This window comes from Pristiophorus japonicus, chromosome 12 (assembly GCF_044704955.1).
Source record: "Pristiophorus japonicus isolate sPriJap1 chromosome 12, sPriJap1.hap1, whole genome shotgun sequence".
NCBI lineage: Eukaryota > Metazoa > Chordata > Chondrichthyes > Pristiophoridae > Pristiophorus > Pristiophorus japonicus.
In genome coordinates, this window is record NC_091988.1 from 51,405,693 (window position 1) to 51,423,194 (window position 17,502).

General features: G+C 39.3%; 1 protein-coding gene across 1 annotated transcript in view; it reads right to left on the reverse strand.

Annotated features, from left to right (window-relative positions):
* Window positions 1-16,750, reverse strand: part of LOC139276765 (inter-alpha-trypsin inhibitor heavy chain H3-like) — a 42,065-nt gene extending 25,315 nt beyond the window's left edge. The window contains exons 1-10 of the mRNA XM_070894773.1: window positions 16,589-16,750; window positions 16,364-16,474; window positions 16,133-16,261; window positions 15,933-16,049; window positions 15,274-15,442; window positions 11,867-11,992; window positions 11,215-11,396; window positions 6,988-7,127; window positions 6,293-6,453; window positions 1,902-2,102 (exon numbers count right to left, since the gene is read on the reverse strand). Coding sequence (XP_070750874.1) covers window positions 1,902-2,102; window positions 6,293-6,453; window positions 6,988-7,127; window positions 11,215-11,396; window positions 11,867-11,992; window positions 15,274-15,442; window positions 15,933-16,049; window positions 16,133-16,261; window positions 16,364-16,474; window positions 16,589-16,735 — 1,483 coding nt within the window. The 5' untranslated portion in view covers window positions 16,736-16,750. The remainder of the gene's footprint in view (window positions 1-1,901; window positions 2,103-6,292; window positions 6,454-6,987; window positions 7,128-11,214; window positions 11,397-11,866; window positions 11,993-15,273; window positions 15,443-15,932; window positions 16,050-16,132; window positions 16,262-16,363; window positions 16,475-16,588) is intronic.
* Between the last annotated feature and the right edge of the window lie 752 nt (window positions 16,751-17,502).

A 17,502-nucleotide genomic window follows, 5' to 3' on the forward strand; every position in this document is an offset into this window, starting at 1 on the left:
CCACACTCGATCAGCTCTGCTGGGCAGGCCACATAGTTTGCATGCCAGACACTAGACTCCCAAAGCAAGTGCTCTACTCGGAGCTCCTTCACGGCAAACGAGCCAAAGGTGGGCAGCGGAAACGTTACAACGACACCCTCAAAACCTCCCTGATAAAGTGCGACATCCCCACTGACACCTGGGAGTCCCTGGCCAAAGATCACCCTAAGTGGAGGAATTGCATCCGGCAGGGCGCTGAGCACCTCGAGTCTCAACGGCAAGAGCACGCAGAAATCAAGAGTAGGCAGCAGAAAGAGCGTGCGTCAAACCAGTCCCACCCACCTTTTCCCTCAACGACTATCTGTCTCACCTGTGACAAAGTCTGTGGCTCTTGTATTGGACTGTTCAGCCACGAAAGAACTCACTTCAGGAGTGGAAGCAAGTCTTCCTCGATTCCGAGGGACTGTCTATGATGGATCATCATCATCATAGGCAGCACCTCGGAATTGAGGAAGACTTGCTTCCACTGTTAACATGAGTTCTTAGGTGGCTGTACAGTCCACCTAATATCCTTATGAAGATGTTAAATGGCGCTATGGGGAGTAACAAAGGGGAGTAGATTGTTTGGAAGGAAAAGTAATCTTTATAGGTTTTTAGATAATAGGTTGCGAGAGAGGTAAAACAGGATAAGATAGTTCTCATATTTCAGAATTGTTTGACCATTTTTACACAAAGAATTCAGAAGAGTTACTTTTAATTGGGGTGTTGTGAAAACAATGTGCATTCTCATTAGTTTAAAAAAAGGTCACCCACGTGAAGGGTGGTTAATATGCTAAATGCAAGAACTTTGAACCCAGGGACTTAACAATAAACAAATCATTAGCATGTCTAGCTAACTGGAAAAACACCTCTCACCCACTGTGTTGGAAAACACTTTGATCTTTGTCTATGTCTGAAGCAGAGGTTAGGCAAAGAGATATCACCAAAAAAGTAGTCTGATTTCTGGAAACAGGACACTACAGAGGTAGGCAACTAGTAAAAGACTGTATAAGTAAGGAGTCTGCAGGGAGTGGATGTCCTACTCTGGGCTGTAGGACGGGATGCAGAGGAGTTAATCTGATCAAGTCTAGCAAGGCAACTCACTGAATTCTTGGAAGAAATAACGAAACATAGATAAAGGAATAGATGGGATTCAGACAGATTTTCAAAATGCATTATTATCTTTGCCATAAATCTCTTATGTGGCACTTTATTGATAAAGTACCATACAAGAGACTTATGCAAAGATAATGGTGTGTGGAATTGAGGACTATGTTGACATATGGATAGAAAAATGGAGAACAGAGAGCAATTATAAAGTTAAAAGTAAGTTTTTCAGAGTAGAAAGGTGTAGTTAGGAATGTTGGTGCCACTTTATTTAACTATAAACTTAAATAATTCTTGATTTAGGAATTAAATGAATAATACTAACATTTTCTGATGAATAAAAATAACAATTTATACACCTCAACTTGAAAGCTTAAATTGTATATTTCTATAATTACACTTAAAGCACCAAGGTAAAAAATAACTGGGTATTTGTCTGCACTAAAATAGCACAAAGGAATTCAATATGAGCAGGTTAACCCTATGAGAGCAATAGTGCTCATCATTTCTATCCCACAAAAAATGATTCAACCATTCTTTATTTAAAATCTTATTGGTTTCTTTTACTAGTTGACTACCTCTGTAGTGTCCTGTTTCCAGAAATCAGACTACTTTTTTGGTGATATCTCTTTACCTAAAATCTTATTTGATGCTAATTATCACAATAGAGTGAACATAACCTATATTGTATTCTTTTCTGAATAATATTGCTTTTTAGCAAATATACATGCATGACTACATTTATTTGAAAAATAAATCTTACTAGGTGATCTTACCAATGCTTGTTGTGCGAATATATCCTGGTGATGCACGGGAGCCTTGTGATGCACGGAAGCCTTGTGATGTACGGGAATCTTGTGATGTACGGGAATATCCTCCATTCGGCACTGCCTGGAGTTTGGCTGGACCAAAAAATGTTTCATAAATCTCCTTGTCTTCATTTGTGTTACTCTCTATAGCATCACAGAGAACCCATTCTAGAACATTTTGTTTTAAATTGTATTGAATTCAGCATTTTACAAGCGCTCTTGGGTTATATCAAATTACATGGCATCTGCAAATACATAAGCTGAAGATTTTGTACAGTTGTGTCCATTTAATTGAAGAAAGAAAGAACTTGGATTTATATAGCAACTTTCACAACCGCAGGATGCCCGAAAGTGCATTATTGCCAATGAAGTACTTGTTGAAGTATAGTCACTATTGGAATGTAGGGAAACGCGGCAGCTAATTTGCACATGGCAAGGTCCCACAAACAGCAATGAGATAATGATTGGATCATCTGTTTTTTGGTATTGGTTGAGGGATAAATATTGGCCAAGACACCGACAAGAACTCTCCTGCTCTACTTCAAATAGTGTGATGGAATCTTTTACATCTACCTGAAAGGGCAAACAGGGCCTCGATGAAATTACATACTGTGGTAAGTCTTGTCTTCACCGCTTGGGTAATAAACAGATGGAAATTAAAATCAGGCAGGTTCTGTAATGCTAATTGACCACGCAAGTGGTTAAGAAGAGTCAGCCCACTTCCCATCCCTACCTTTGATGGTCAAGGGGTGATTGGCTGGTCCTCAAGATGTCATACCTTTATGCCTGACCAATCATTGGCCTACAACAGAGGAAGAGGGCTGTTCCTCCATCTTATCTGGCTTTTGCTTTTTCTCAAGGCCTTAGCCAACAACTTCAGGATCTGTTATCTCCTGTTCTACAGACATTGTCTGGTCCCAGGCCTGGTAATTCTAAGACCCGATTGTACAGACAGTGTCTTATCTAATCCCAAGACCAGTTAGTTGATTTTCACACTGTGTTAATTGCGTGAAGCCATAATGCTTTTTCTCAGTTTTGCAAAGCTTGACAAATTTTAGGCTTTACGATTACTGTATACTTGTTTGATTAATATGAAAACAGTTAACATATAAAAACATAAGAAATAGGAGCAGGAGTAGGCCATCTGATCATGGACTCAGCTCCGCTTCCCTGCCCGCTCCCCATAACCCTTTATTCCCTTATCGCTCAAAAATCTGTCTATCTCCACCTTAAATATATTCAATGACCCAGCCTCCACAGGGCAGAGAATTCCATAGATTTACAACCCTCTGAGAGAAGAGATTCCTCCTCATCTCAGTTTTAAATGGGCGTCCCCTTATTCTGAGACAATGTCCTCTAGTTTTAATTTCCCCCATGAGTGGAAATATCCTCTCTGCATCCACCTTGTCATGCCCCCTCATTATCTTATATGTTTCGATAAGATCACCTATCATTCTTCTGAACTCCAATGAGTATTGTACCAAATGTATCAAAAATACATTTGGTACAATGAATCAAGGTACATGTGTGAAGTTATAACGTGCTTACAATCTGTTAGTAGTCATCAGGTACATTTTTGGTTACTGCAAAGGTGATTTTACAAAATACCTATCCAAAATTAGATTTAACATGTAGTGGAATAGTCCTTCAAGATTACCCCCATTGAGTTATTCCAGAAGGGTGAGTTAATGCTCACTGGGTATGACTGGTGTTTGCGCAGTGTATAGTTTTGCAGAATGCTGAATTGAGGAGAGGGGATCTGTGGTTATCCATGCACATTTTCAACAGAAAAGTGAACTCAGCAAATAATAAATGACCAGGCTCTAATTACAAAATCAACCAGAATACTAAAGCTCTGTTTTGCTCACCATTGTCAGTATTTCTAGGGCTTACAATTGGTGCAACTCAATTTACTGATCTGTGAATTGGAGTGGAAGCCATTGCCACCAGTATTCTATCTCAAAGTTGATATGTCTGAATTTCCTATTGTGGTTTGGTCCTCCCCACGATTCAACCACTAAATTACCATAGAGCAGCTTTAAATATGTAACTGAGGGCCAGTGGTGTTGGCATGCCAAAATTCCAAAGTTACACTCACAATGCACCAGGTGTAACTTAGAGCAGGATTTATAAGGGGAACTTGTTACCAGTAATAACTGAAACTGGAGTAACTGAGAAACCTTTCAGTCTAAAGAGTATACAAACTTTGACTACAGATTGCTGGAACTTCAAAAGAGTTCTTGAAACCTTTTTTTTTGCTTTTCCACTAAACAGTGTTGGACTTAACCTCTGACTGCTTGTGAGACCACTAGGATATTTTTGCCCCTACTCGCAGTGAGAGGTTTTAAGGATGAGGTATGGAATTCCCATTGGGCATTCCCTTGTCTTACATTATAATAGAGAAAGAGGAACAGCAGGAGAGGATGGAGGAAAGGCGAGTGTAGCAGTGTATGAGGAGTTGCACCCTTTAAGATATTATGCTCCACCCAAAGAATTTACAGGCTACACAGGTCCGATGAAGACCTTATGGAGGGGCTCTGTGTTGGAGGAGTGCATTTCACTAAAAACATACTTGGGGAACTGTGCCCGCTACCACATGAAGACCTGCAACTATGGTCATCTACCTTCAGAGCTTTGCCCGTAGCAGTGAAGGTGTCGACCACACAACTTTTATGCCACCGGCTCATTTCAGACAGTGAGGAGGTCTGTTGACCATCAGCCAGGGTCATGTAACCAGGCAAATATTTATCAGGTAACTCATATAGTTTTTCAGAGGTCTGGGGAATTCTTCCAATTTGGCATCACAGCATGGCAATAAGATGGGGCCATCCTGTTTTATGGTGTTCCTGAACAGAAAGGGCTACCACTCACTCAATGCCCAGAATATGTCCATTATGTATTCGTCCTTAGTATATTCAAGAGAGAGATCGATAGATTTTGGGATATTAAGGGAATCAATGTATATGCGCCTCCGCAAACTCACGAGCAATTTCCCGGCAGACGGTAGCGACCCCCTCCCCTGAGTGAAAAAATGTTTCTGCCCCATTAGTGACCCCCGGAAACACTAACGGAGCTTTAAAAAGGGGCATTTTCGTCCCCTAGGAGTTTATCAAACACCCTAAATCCGGAGCTGCCTGCTAGTTTAGCTGGTAAACAAATTTGGCACTAATTCCTTATTGAAACTGTGCTTCCCAATAATGGCTCAGATTTTACGGTGGTAATGATGATGAACCTGTCAGCGTCGCCATCATTACTCCTCTGAAACTTCAGGATTTAGTACATGCACAGATAAACGCAGGAATTCTGAAGTTGCAGTCAGTCATTCGCTGCTCTGCCACAGGTTGCGCTGTGAAACTCCCCATAGCCGGCAATCATTGAAATCACTTGAACTAACTAAAACTTCCTCTTTTCCGCTGTCATATCACTGTTAAACACCCCATAAAAAGGTCAAGCCTTGTTCAATGAGGTATAACTGAGTTTTTAATGGTGTTCTGAGTAATAACTACTGCTGAAAAACCGTTCTGGCCCTGAAACACTAATTTTATATTTGTGGAATATCAAATTGCTATATTATGATAGAAATTACTAGATTTTTTAAATAATAAAAAATATTTTTTATGCTTGGTTTATGTATGATATTTATGGTTCTACCTTAACCCCGTGTATATATACCAATCTTTATTTTGCTCTCTGTAAAATTAAAAAGTGAATGATAAAACCTGCCTTTTAGTTCCTGGTTTGCTGTCTGTGAGAATTCTTCAATGTGATTGGCTGCTTAGCCAGCTTGATGACATCACTGCTGCTGGATGCTGGCGATCCCCTATAGACAGCGCTACAATCAAATTAACGTCAAGAAAGCCAAAGGTTTCAACACAGATCACGAGATCTTTGTGGACAGTTTTCTTCAAGGTCAGCAGCGATCACCATCGCTTTGCCGCTGATCACAAATTCTGGGCCATAGTTATTTTCAATGGTCTGTCTGCCTCATGTCAGGCACAATGCTTTAACTACTGTTCTTGGTGTATTGTTATGGTGTATTTTTTATTGTGGTTAATTATTACATCCCTGGGAAGTGCAAATACTGCAAGAGCATAAAAGACTAGAAATTATCGTGGCAATACCAGTGGATGAATTATTAACTTTTTTGATGTTCTTGAAATAACACATGAGAAATATCTTTTGAACCCATTAAGTAAATTAGCTATCTCCTCCACAAGTAATCTTGAGGCTAAATCACTCGCAAAATATTTTTGTATGATAGTTTTTATGAAGGAAATATTTATGATTGATGTCTTGGCCAAAGTTTAACTGATATCCAAAAAAGCAGTTTAAACCAAAGAACTAAAAACAAAGGTTACCTTTTTCCATGGGTTTGTCAGCCACGAGGATTCCATCCATTCTGTTCTCCTCTGGTTTAGTCACAACCATTGACGTTAGTGGCGTTACAAAGCTGTACTTCAGCGAAAGTTCCAAGGCTCTGTTCGTTAGTTTTTTCTTTTCTTCTGCACCTGCTGAAACCCTGAATATGGAAACCGATTGAATGATTTACGAACTGTTTCAACAAACAAGCAACCAATTTTTCTCTCCTCCAACATTCCCTCCTATTTCCTCTTGTACACATCCTCTTCTGAAACCAATGTCTCATCCTTTCAAAGCTAGGGACAACTTCACCAAAAAGCCATTCTTCATTGGAGAGTCTGACGAGTTGGTGTTGGTAGGCTATTTAACCATGGGGTCTTCACAGCCGATCACAATCTTATCCGCAGCCTCATCCATACGAGTACATTCTCTAGCAGGGATTTTTGATAATGGTTATGAAGAGCAATTTGGCCAACTTGTCCCCTTCGCAGATGTAAGATGCTGAGGGCCAACTATAGCTCCCTACTGCTGCGTTGGCTTAGATCAGCTAACTTATTACATTCTTCTTTATGATCAAAGCATATTTTGTTAGCTATAAATGGGCGTTAAAATGCTCAGAATTCTTTTCAAATATGAACTCAGTTTGTACTGCTTGCTAATTAATTGTGCAATTTTGTAGAAAGCACGAATTTACCTTTGTTTTAAGAGCTGTTGAATAGTCAAGTAAGCCCACAGTCTCTCAGTAAAGTCACCAAAAATATATTGCTGATGTTCAAGAACACTCTCTGCCTCTGACATGTTGACTTTACTCTCAACAGATAAATTATTGCTGGCCTGCAAAGGAATTACATCATCAATGTGGTTGACATTAAAGATTTCAATCTGACTCCATAAAGATAAGTCATTCTGTTCTTAGGAAGACATTTTAAATTAAGAAAAATCAACTGTGGCATGTTGTCAGAAATGAAACGAACTGAATGCAGGAAATCTTTAATAACATATTGTACATGCACTGCTTGTCAGCTTGGTTTAGTTCGTAGCATTCTCGCCTTTGAGTCAGAAAATCATGGGTTTAAGCCTCATTTCAGAACCTGAGCACATAATTTTGACTAATGTAGTTGGAGGAAGTGTTGCATTGCTGCAGTTGCTGTCCTCCAGATAAGATATTAAATGGTCTGTTCTGGTGGATGTTAAAGATTCCGTCGTGCTACTCCAAGAAGATCAATGAGTTTTCTATATTCAGGTGTTCTTCCTGATGATCTCAACCATTAAAGCATACTAGCTGGTAATTTATCTCATTGTTGATGGTGTCATTTTATGTGCAAGATAGCTGCTGCATATGTCTACCTAAAAACAGTCACTGCATTACAAAGTTGTTCTTTCTACGTAAAGCACATTTGATACATGAAAAGGTGCCATGTAAACATAACTCTTTCTTTCAGTTTGATCAGCATCTGAAAGAGAAACAAAAACAGCAACAGGAACTGTTGAGTCCTCTGTGAAACATTTGGGCCATTTTCTATGTTAAAGGCATTATATAGATGGAAGTTTGTTGTTATAAAAGATCCCATGGCACTATTTAAAGAGGAGCTGAGAACTGTGTTGACTATCCCCCCTCAACCAAAATATAAATGAGTAATTCCTTGCACTTCTATTTGTCGAATCTTGTGCCTAACCGAACAGGCTGCCACATTTATCACAGTACTGCACTCCAAAAAAAAAGTAATTAACGTATGAAGCTTTCAGATATTTCAGAGAGAGTGAGAAGTTGCCATGTAAAATTAGACCTTTCTACTGACCAACTTGCTGTGGTTTTTGTTGTTACTTAACAGTGCTGCTCAAAGTAGAAATGACTATTTTAAAAGTGGAACTAATATTCAGTAGCAATTTAGTTCTGTTTTGTTTTATTGTCTATTTTATCAAGTGCAAATGCTGCACTGCAATAATTTAAAGAACATGTGTGAGGAGTTTGGGGACTTACAGTTTGAGCTGTAATTTCAACCATGAATATATCCAGACTGTTGTCTGAAAGCTGGCCAGCTACCACAATTTCAGATCCAGCGTAATACTGTCTAAATTTGAACTCTGTTAATTCTGAAATGGCATTCTCTGGATATTGCAGCTCAACATCCAAAAGCAAGGGATTTGCCACTTCATCATAAAAACCCTGTAGGAAAACAAATAAGTACAGACATTTGCACAGAATGAAGGGCTTAAGCAATTTTTTAAAAAAGCTAATTAAATGAAACATTAACATACAAATAGGCAAATTGTAAAGATTACTTTTTAAAGTGAATTTTCAGTCCATATATGCACAAGATAAAGTTAATATACAGAGAGGTAAAACAATCTTTCATCCAATCACAGATCACTGATCCTCAGATGAGGTACAGCACTGGCCAAATGCCAGAACTCCCTCTTATGTGCAAAGTGTCACATAGCCAATCCTGATACGCAGTGCAAGGTGAACATTTCATACTTTTCTAATTGTTTATTATATATGAGTGAAACATGACAGTAGTTTGGGGTTGTGGCCTCTACTGCATTGGAACTGTTGAGACTTTTATTTTCACTTTGCTTCTTTAACAGTTATGAAATAGTGAGAATCTTGCCGAGTATCTGGCTTGCAGTCAGACCAGGGGACTTCTATGCAAAATATTGGCCTGGAATTTGCGGTCAGTAGTGAAGCAAAGGCATTTGTTGCAGGCCTCGAAGTATGCTTAGCACAAAGGGCTTGCGATCTTTGAGTCTCGAGTTTCGGCTTTACCTTCAAGTAAACGGAAATTAATGGGGATTCCCAGCAAAGAGCTGCTGTGATGTCAACAAGATGTCGAAGCAGCCAATCAAAACGCAGAATTCTCACAGACAGCAAACCAGGAAGTGGGTAAACCCCTTTGATTCTAACTTTTTAAAAATGTTAGAGAGAGCAAAATACAGATTGCAGCTCTCACATGGGTTAAAGGCATACCTGAAATAAAGATGAACAAACTTAAAAAAAAACAGTTCTACTAACTGTATCAAGAATTAAAACTAGCTGGGGCTGAAATTGCCCCTTTCTATAAGACCTGTGGCTGCCTGAAAGCGGTGGCCATGGGTCGGTGCTGAATGGCTGCCAAGTCTCCGCGGAGGGACTGCCATATTTTTAATTGCCCTTCCTCAGGGTCGGAGCAGTGTAGGGGACTGCTCCACCCGTTTTCCCGCTGCAGCATGCACGCGCTGACCCCTTCCAAAAATTGCTCCGCAGGAAATCGCCCTTTTGCAGAATTGCCCCGTGGGAGTGGCACTGCTGTCGGTCGGTGCCCTGACAGCTTTTTCTGTCGGTGCACTTCTTGTTGGCTGGCGGCATGGCCGCCCTTAAAGGGGAGGTGACACTGCCGGCGATGCCATTTTATTTTTTATTGTTGACCGACTGCCAGGTCGGCCCGACAATTATGCCCCCGGGTTCGGCCGGGCCGCCCACAGGCAGGCTGGCACCCCCTCTTGGGTGGCACAGGGAACCGATGTGAAAAATATGCAGAGTTCACAGCGGCCCTCCCCTTTACCTGAAGGGGAGAGATGGGATGCAACAGCACAACGCGCTGATGTCCTGCTTGGGACGGCCAACCCGCTGCAAGAGCGCCTCCGCCCCGTAGCTGCCACAGCATCCGCCCCGACACCAAAAAAAACTTCATAGTGCCGAATATCGACGGCATCTCCGCCGCAACCCTTTAAAAAACGGAAGGTGCGCCCACGTTTCGGACGGAGGGCAATTTCTACCCCGCAGAAGACTAGGCTCCGCCAGCATAAGATAGCCACCCTCCATCACATTTTCACTAAAATATCCATCACCTGCATATACGACGAGGGTGAACATTTCAGAGCTTCTATTTTGCAAAATTTTCACCTTCATATTCAGCTGGCAGGTGCAAATACATAGCATTCCTATCAGATGTTGCTCCACCCCTTCATCATAATGATATTCAAAGGGCAACTCTTCCTCCCAGCATCAGTCTAGCCTCCTGAGATGTTTCCAATTTTAAAATTGTCAGTCAGAGCCTGGACTCAGGTGGAAAGGTTGGTATTTAAATATCACAATGCTGGAGGAGTGAAACAACTGATGATAGCTATGCACTGTACCATGTTTCTGCTGGGACCACCATTTTGGAGAAATTCCTCTGCTGGGAGAAATAACCTGAGGAAAAAACTGGCCTGTGAACAAGCTAGCCTTCCTCTTTTAACTGCAAAGAAGGCCATAAATTACTGGAGGGACATGCAAATATCTATATGGTACGTAAAAAATCTAAAATGTTTGGACTAAATGGAAACCGTAGCCAACTGGAGGTTAAAAAGGTACAACAGGGCCCATAGATTGTATGCTAGGTTTATTTAGTTTTTCATCACCAATTTTCTCCCTTCCTGAAGGCATTAATTGGGTAATCGAAGTCGTGGTACATGTTGCCCTTTGGTACCTTACACTCTTCGCGTGTGAACCTTGGCAGTGAGCGTCAGCAAACTACTCACCCTCGGTACATCACTACCGAACCCAATCCTAGCCTCTTTCAGTAATGAATTGAAAAGGAATTACACAAAGCCATTCCATGGTAAAACAAGGTTGTCACTAACGCTGAGGTAAAACATGGCATTCTTTAGAGAAATATTTGATCAATCAGATCTTTGTAGGTTTGTATCACTTCAGTCCTTCCCCTTATGTTTGCCTATGTAAATCTGTATAACAGGCAAAATATTATCAGCTTTCCCCTTCTGGCAACCATTTTTTCTACTTTATATCCAATCCTTCTAGTCACACATAAAATTCCCTTCTGACATAGCAAAAGGCAAACTACACAAATGACACCAACATTTCCTATGCCCCCTTGAATGAGAGGCCTGTGTGGAGACTGATTCTAATGGTGAATGAATCTTTACTTTGACATCTGCTTACCTGGAGCTGCAAGGCTGAATCTGAATCATCATAAATACGTCGAGCCACACCTCCATTATCCAGTGCCATTTTTTCCAGAAAACTGTAATCAACATCAAAACCAAAACCAAGGCAGTACAAGCTGTACCTCTCCTGTATGGCACTTTTAACATTAATTTGGATTTTTACTGGGTCCTTTTCCCCTGTGATAGAAGTGAATACATTTATCCTATTAAGCAACCTTTGTGTTTCTCTTAATCCCCATTTTAATTAGTTTTCTTCCAGTATTTAGGTCTTCATAAACTATGCACCATTCCATGCAGAGAGAAAGGTTAGACAGCTTTTTTTTATCAACTCCCTGTGCAACCAATTGCATGGAGATATGCAACAGTGGGCTAATGTAAGTCATCTTTTCCAAGTTCCCTTCACTATTTTTGCATGTGATTATGCTCAAATCAGTTGTGATATAAATATGATTATGATTACAATTAAGTAAGTACTGGTTCTCCCAAAATAAATATTATTCAAAACTTATAACATAAATTCTAAATTTATGGCCAGAAGATATATGTTATATATAAAAAAAAATATATGTTATAGGTTTACACAATATTTGAGAATTCTGATTATTCCAAAAGTTTTATATCGATTAGGAAAATTTGTTTTAACTAACCCACATTTGGATCACCATCAGTTAAGAGAATTATCATGGAGACACTTCTTTCAGGCAGTTGCTTTTGTTTGTGAGCTGTATCCAGAAGACTTACAGCTAGTAGCAGAGAATCATTTATATTTGTTTCTGGAATGAAAGGTGGGGCAGAAAATCAGCTTGTGTTATAAGCTCACATTTAGCCATGGATATCTTATACACTTATATATGGAAAAGACATTGGGGAAATTCTCCTCTGTGATCCTACCCAAAATCGATTGTGAGGCCTTCTCTTCTTTTATAGTTTTTTATCTTTTATGTGTGACACAGAGACTTGCATGTGTGACAAAGTGCACCCTCTGAAGTGCAAGCATATTTATATATATATATATATATGTATTCCAGTGGACCCCCATGGAATTACTCATGGTAGGTCAGATTATATGTGGTTTTATAAGAACCATGTTATACATTGTAATGCATAATATATTGTTCTGCTTTTAAGGCGATTTGTATTCCTTCAAGGCCAAAAAGCCTAACTGCTTTTAAGTAAACACTATGTGAGGTCAGCATTTAATTGCCGTTTGAATGTCATTCGGGCTTACTTTTTCTTTTTTTCTGGCAAGATCACTCAGACATGTTTTTTTTAATTTATTCACAGGATGTGGGTGTCGCTGGCAAGACCAGCATTTATTGCCCATCCCTAATTGCCCTTGAATAGCTTGCAAGGCCATTTCAGAGGGTGGTTAAGAGTCAACCACATTGCTGTGGGCCTGGAGTCACATATAGGCCAGATCGGGTAAGGACGGAAGATTTCCTTCCCTAAAGGACATTAGTGAACCAGATGGGTTTTTTATGACAATCCAGTAGTTACATGGTCACCATTACTGATACTAGCTTTTTATTCCAGATTTATTTTCTGAATTTAAATTCCCCAGCTGTCATGGTGGGATTTGAATACATGTCTCCAGACCTTTTACCAGGCCTCTAAATTACTAGTCCAATAACATGACTACTAGGAACTGTTCCCTTGCTCCTGACTCAAATGGCTGCCTTGTTCAATATACTTCATGAAACAGAAATTTTAGTCTGACACTTGCAAGTGCAACAGAGAGGAAATGCATGCTGGCCTACCATTTTTATTATTTAATTATAATAAGTATTTGATAATAACTTACTCAAAATAGTGCAGTCGATGCGGCATAAAACACAGAACTGATCTCATTATAATTCTGATTCAAGCACAACATTTCAAATATAGCAAACTGCCTCACATTTGTTAACATATCTGATCGAAGTGACATAACATTAAAATATATAACATTGACCCAAGCACAATGCCATTTCTCAATTATTCATGTTTTTATCACTTAGCACGCGGAGTATAATCAGCCCAGAGCACTGAGCCATCCCTCTCACAGTAACAACTTCTTGTGAAGAATTGGATTTTGTAATTTGTTTTCAATTATATTCATCAGCGATTTAATGTGGTGATAATATTAAAAAATCTGGCTGCATTTTCCTTCACCTCCCCGCCCTCATTCACAATCAATCTGTAAAAATTCAAGCCCTAGTGTATCATTTTTTCGCAGATTATTTTTAAAGTTTAGCTGCATAGAAATTGAGTTATGATAAAGAAAAAAACCTGCATTTATATAGCACCTTATTATGCACTCAGATGTCCCAAACCACTTTACAGATAATGGATTACTTTAACAGTGCAATCATTTTTGTTATGCACTCAAATGTAACAGCCAATTTGCACACAACAGGGTGCGATAAACAGCAAATAAATGAATGGTCTATTTTTGGTGTTGTTTGAGGGAAGTATGATTGGTCTGGACACCAGTATAATTCCCTGCTCTTCTTTGAATAGTGTCATGAGGCCTTATGCATTCACCCAAGCAATCAAAGAGTGTTTCAGTTTAAAGTCTCATCCAAAATATGATACCTCCAACAATGCAACAATCTCTCAAGTGCTGCATCAACATATCAGCCTAGATTATATGTTCAAGTCTGTAGTTTGGCTTGAACGTACAACCTTCTGACTCTGAGGCTAGAGTGCTATCAAGCAAGTTAAGCTGATATAAAAGATTCTGGTCAGCCATATCAGAGCTACCTAATTTCATCATGCTGAGCATGGAGGGGCCGTAGGGACTTTGATGTCCTATCAGAGGGAAGAGTTACCTGAGTAATCCTGGGTGCTTCTTGGAGGAAGGAGGAATTGGTGGCAAGCTGGGAGCTGGCTGACTGCCCAGCCCCTTGACTGCAGAGGCATCAAGGCAAGCAGACCAAAGATAAGGGATAATTTATACAGGGAAAAGGTACTTAAATTCCATAAAAAGAGAGCTTCAAGAAAGAAACATCTCCCCCTACCCTCCATATGCATACAAACTGAGCCACAGTGATAATTATTCAGGTTGAGCATTTGGCCGTTTTCTTTTCTTTTCTGTTTTTGATTGTCCAATTTTTAGCAATATAGAACTAAATGAATTGAGTAATAGGTTGAGTAATTCATCCCCATTGGCCACAAGGTAAGGTCCTGATCTCAGTTGTCACATCCAAGCAAGTTAAGGAATAACAGTTAAGTGCTTCTTCACAAGAAGATAGATAATATTAGAGGCTGAATCAACAACTCTCTCACCAGCTGGCTGGAGATAACTCTTAGCAGATATCTGGCAGCAGGTTGTCTACTGATACTGTGACCAGCAAATGTATATCGTGCATAGGGACAAGAGAGGAAGTCAGTAAAAAATCAAAAGTAAGCAGACAGTTATATAACTTTACATTAGAAGTAATCATTGGAATGTAAGTTGCTAACTACTCTTTCATAAAGTCAGAATTGGGACAGTTTACTGATGATTTCATAGTGTTCAGTTCCATTCACAATTCCTCCAATAATGAAACTGTTCCTGCCAGCCTACAGCAGGACAACATTCAGGCTTGGATTGATACGTGATTGGGGTAACATTCACACCACAAAAGCCAGACAATCACCATCTCCAATAAGAAAAGTCCCAGCAAACTCCTCCTGACCTTCAAAGGCGCCACTTTGAACAAGTTCCTCCTCATTATCATCATTCTAAGGGTCAGCATTAACCGGAAGCTCAGCTGAAGCAGCCATGTCACAACATTTCACCTGTTTTATCACTGATAGTATTGTGGTGGGTCTGATTGCAGCCTGATTCTTACTTAGCTTTTTTTTTTGCCTCTGGGCTCTGCAGAGTATTTACTAAAACTTATCACATGCTTATCGAATTGTTTTATAATCTGTTGAAAAACATTATATTGGAAGATGCTTACATTTGAAATTTATGACAGCAATAATTAGGAACTCATTTTACCTGCGCCTCACAGTAAAATTGCATCTTTACCTGTTCTTACTTAAATCTTTACTCGCTGGTAGCTGTAAGTAGAAAGTATATATTTACCTGCTCCTAGCCGTAAGTGGAAGATGTATCTTTTTGCTTGCAGTACATTTTCTGGAGTTGCCTGAACTAATGAATCCCTCCACTTTTCAATGGTGGAATCAAAACTGATTATTGTAAAATGATCCTTTAAATTCATATCTCCTAAAATTCTAAGAAGAGCTAACTTTGTCTGTAAATGAGAAAATAATACTTGTGTTATTGATTCAGGTTAAGGCTGTTCTTCACTCCTCTTTTGTGTTTCCCCCTTATTGGGCAACATTCCACATGTGAAGCTGGAGAGGGAAACCTGACCAATGCAGCTCAGGATGTCTCAGCATCCAATTTTCCTCCCTCTGCTCTGTTACAAAGGAGCCAGTGATAGGTGAGAAGAATTCAAAAACCGCACGACTGAAGATCATATTTAGGCTGAGGCTGGGCAACTACAGTTGTGCGATCAGGTGTCAGACATTTATATGACTCAATTTAAACTTCAATATTAGCATCGCTGCAACAGTAAGGTTGCTGTGCAAATGCACATTTGTTGCAATGGTGTGTTTTGACACAAATAACACTATTGAAGATGTGAGAGTATCTTTCAAACAAATAGAGAGAGTTTGGCAAATATTTTTCAACAAAAACTTCAAAATAAATTTCTAGATGGATTAGGCGGATTGCAATACCTGTTTAAATTTAAGGCCACGCATAGAAAAGCTGCGGTCTATCACGAAGATAACATTCTTCGGCAATCTTGGTAGATTCGTAGGTGCAAAATGGTGGACAAAGTAGCCATTCACAATCTGAAATAATATATATGAAGCAATTGGTGAAATGTTGCACAACGTGAAGAAGTAGTAACTATTTCAAATTGTCATCTAATCACCTGTATGTCACCACCGGACAGGTCTCTATTGACATCATACTGTATAATGAAGTCTCCATCCAACAGTGTTTCACTGCAATCAGGACATCTGCGCTGTTGCTCCAGGGTTGGTTTGAAGGAAATATGTGCCTAAATTGAGCGTCAGTTTGATTTTAGATTCCAGTTATCACATTCTGAAATTCTGATAAAGAGAATGTTAAAGATGGCTCCATCAAGTTTATAATTACATACCTTTGTTTCAGTTCTATTTTTCACCACAGTTTGATCCAGGTCTTTCGTTAAAAAGGTTCCATGAACATTGAGGAAGGCAATGCCTTTTGGTTCAAAAATATAGACATCAATCTAAAAAAAAATTGTTTAACAAAAATATTAAAGAATTTAATGATAATTTTATGTGTATGTCAAGTTAAAGTATTTTTAGTTACAGAAAATTAAATAATCATTTTATAGATGTACCTGGAAATGATTGACAAGCTGCATAGGTTTTACGCTGATGATCATCTCATATTTCCCCAATGTGCGTTTTAATAATTCTTCATAAGTTAGTTCAAATGTGACTTTTTTGCCTGCTGCAACATTTACTGACACTTTAAACTTCTCCATTTTTTTCCCGGATGCTCTTTGTTCACCAGAAAACAAGTAAGAGTTAAAAGATAAGAGTCATCAAATAATGGCGCTTTAGGTAGCATTTTGAGAATAGAGCACGAAAATAATTCAGCGATGGATATTGGAAAGCTTGTAACCCCAGCGTCTGTGGGATGAGGGTAGGGGTGCAAATCATGTTTCCACCGCACTGTCCTGTGAATTATTTTCATTTTTCTCACTATTCTCTGCTAATTATTCTGTAATTATATGAGTATAGCTTAGCCCTTACTTTACTAGACCTGCAGTTTGTCCCTGGGAAACTGCCGCTTTGTACTGTTTCTGAGCAGCCTCTTTCTCCTTCACATCACCAGTGTACATCACCCCATCTATAGTCCTACAGAGGAAAGCACCAGAAGAATGTATTATTACACTACAATGAAACTGGCTGTTTAATATATTGTTAGCCATACCCATAGCCTGGGCAGATGAGAGAAAGGTTAAAGAGGGAATAAAGTTAATTTTCCATAATAGTCTTCGATGATTAAATTGGACTACTTGCACGCTTTTCAGGCTGGGTATTTTCTGCACACTTACTTGCAATGCTTGGAAGTGTTGCAATACAAAAGAACTGAAACTTCAATATCCTTGCAATTTACATTTAATAACATCAAACCCTTTAAAAATGATACCATCTGTTCAGGTTGTTTAGATTGATTGCCAGCCTGAAATAACCTTTGGAAGAATAATTGATGTGAGAGAAACGTGTACGGTTAACTTGGTTTTGA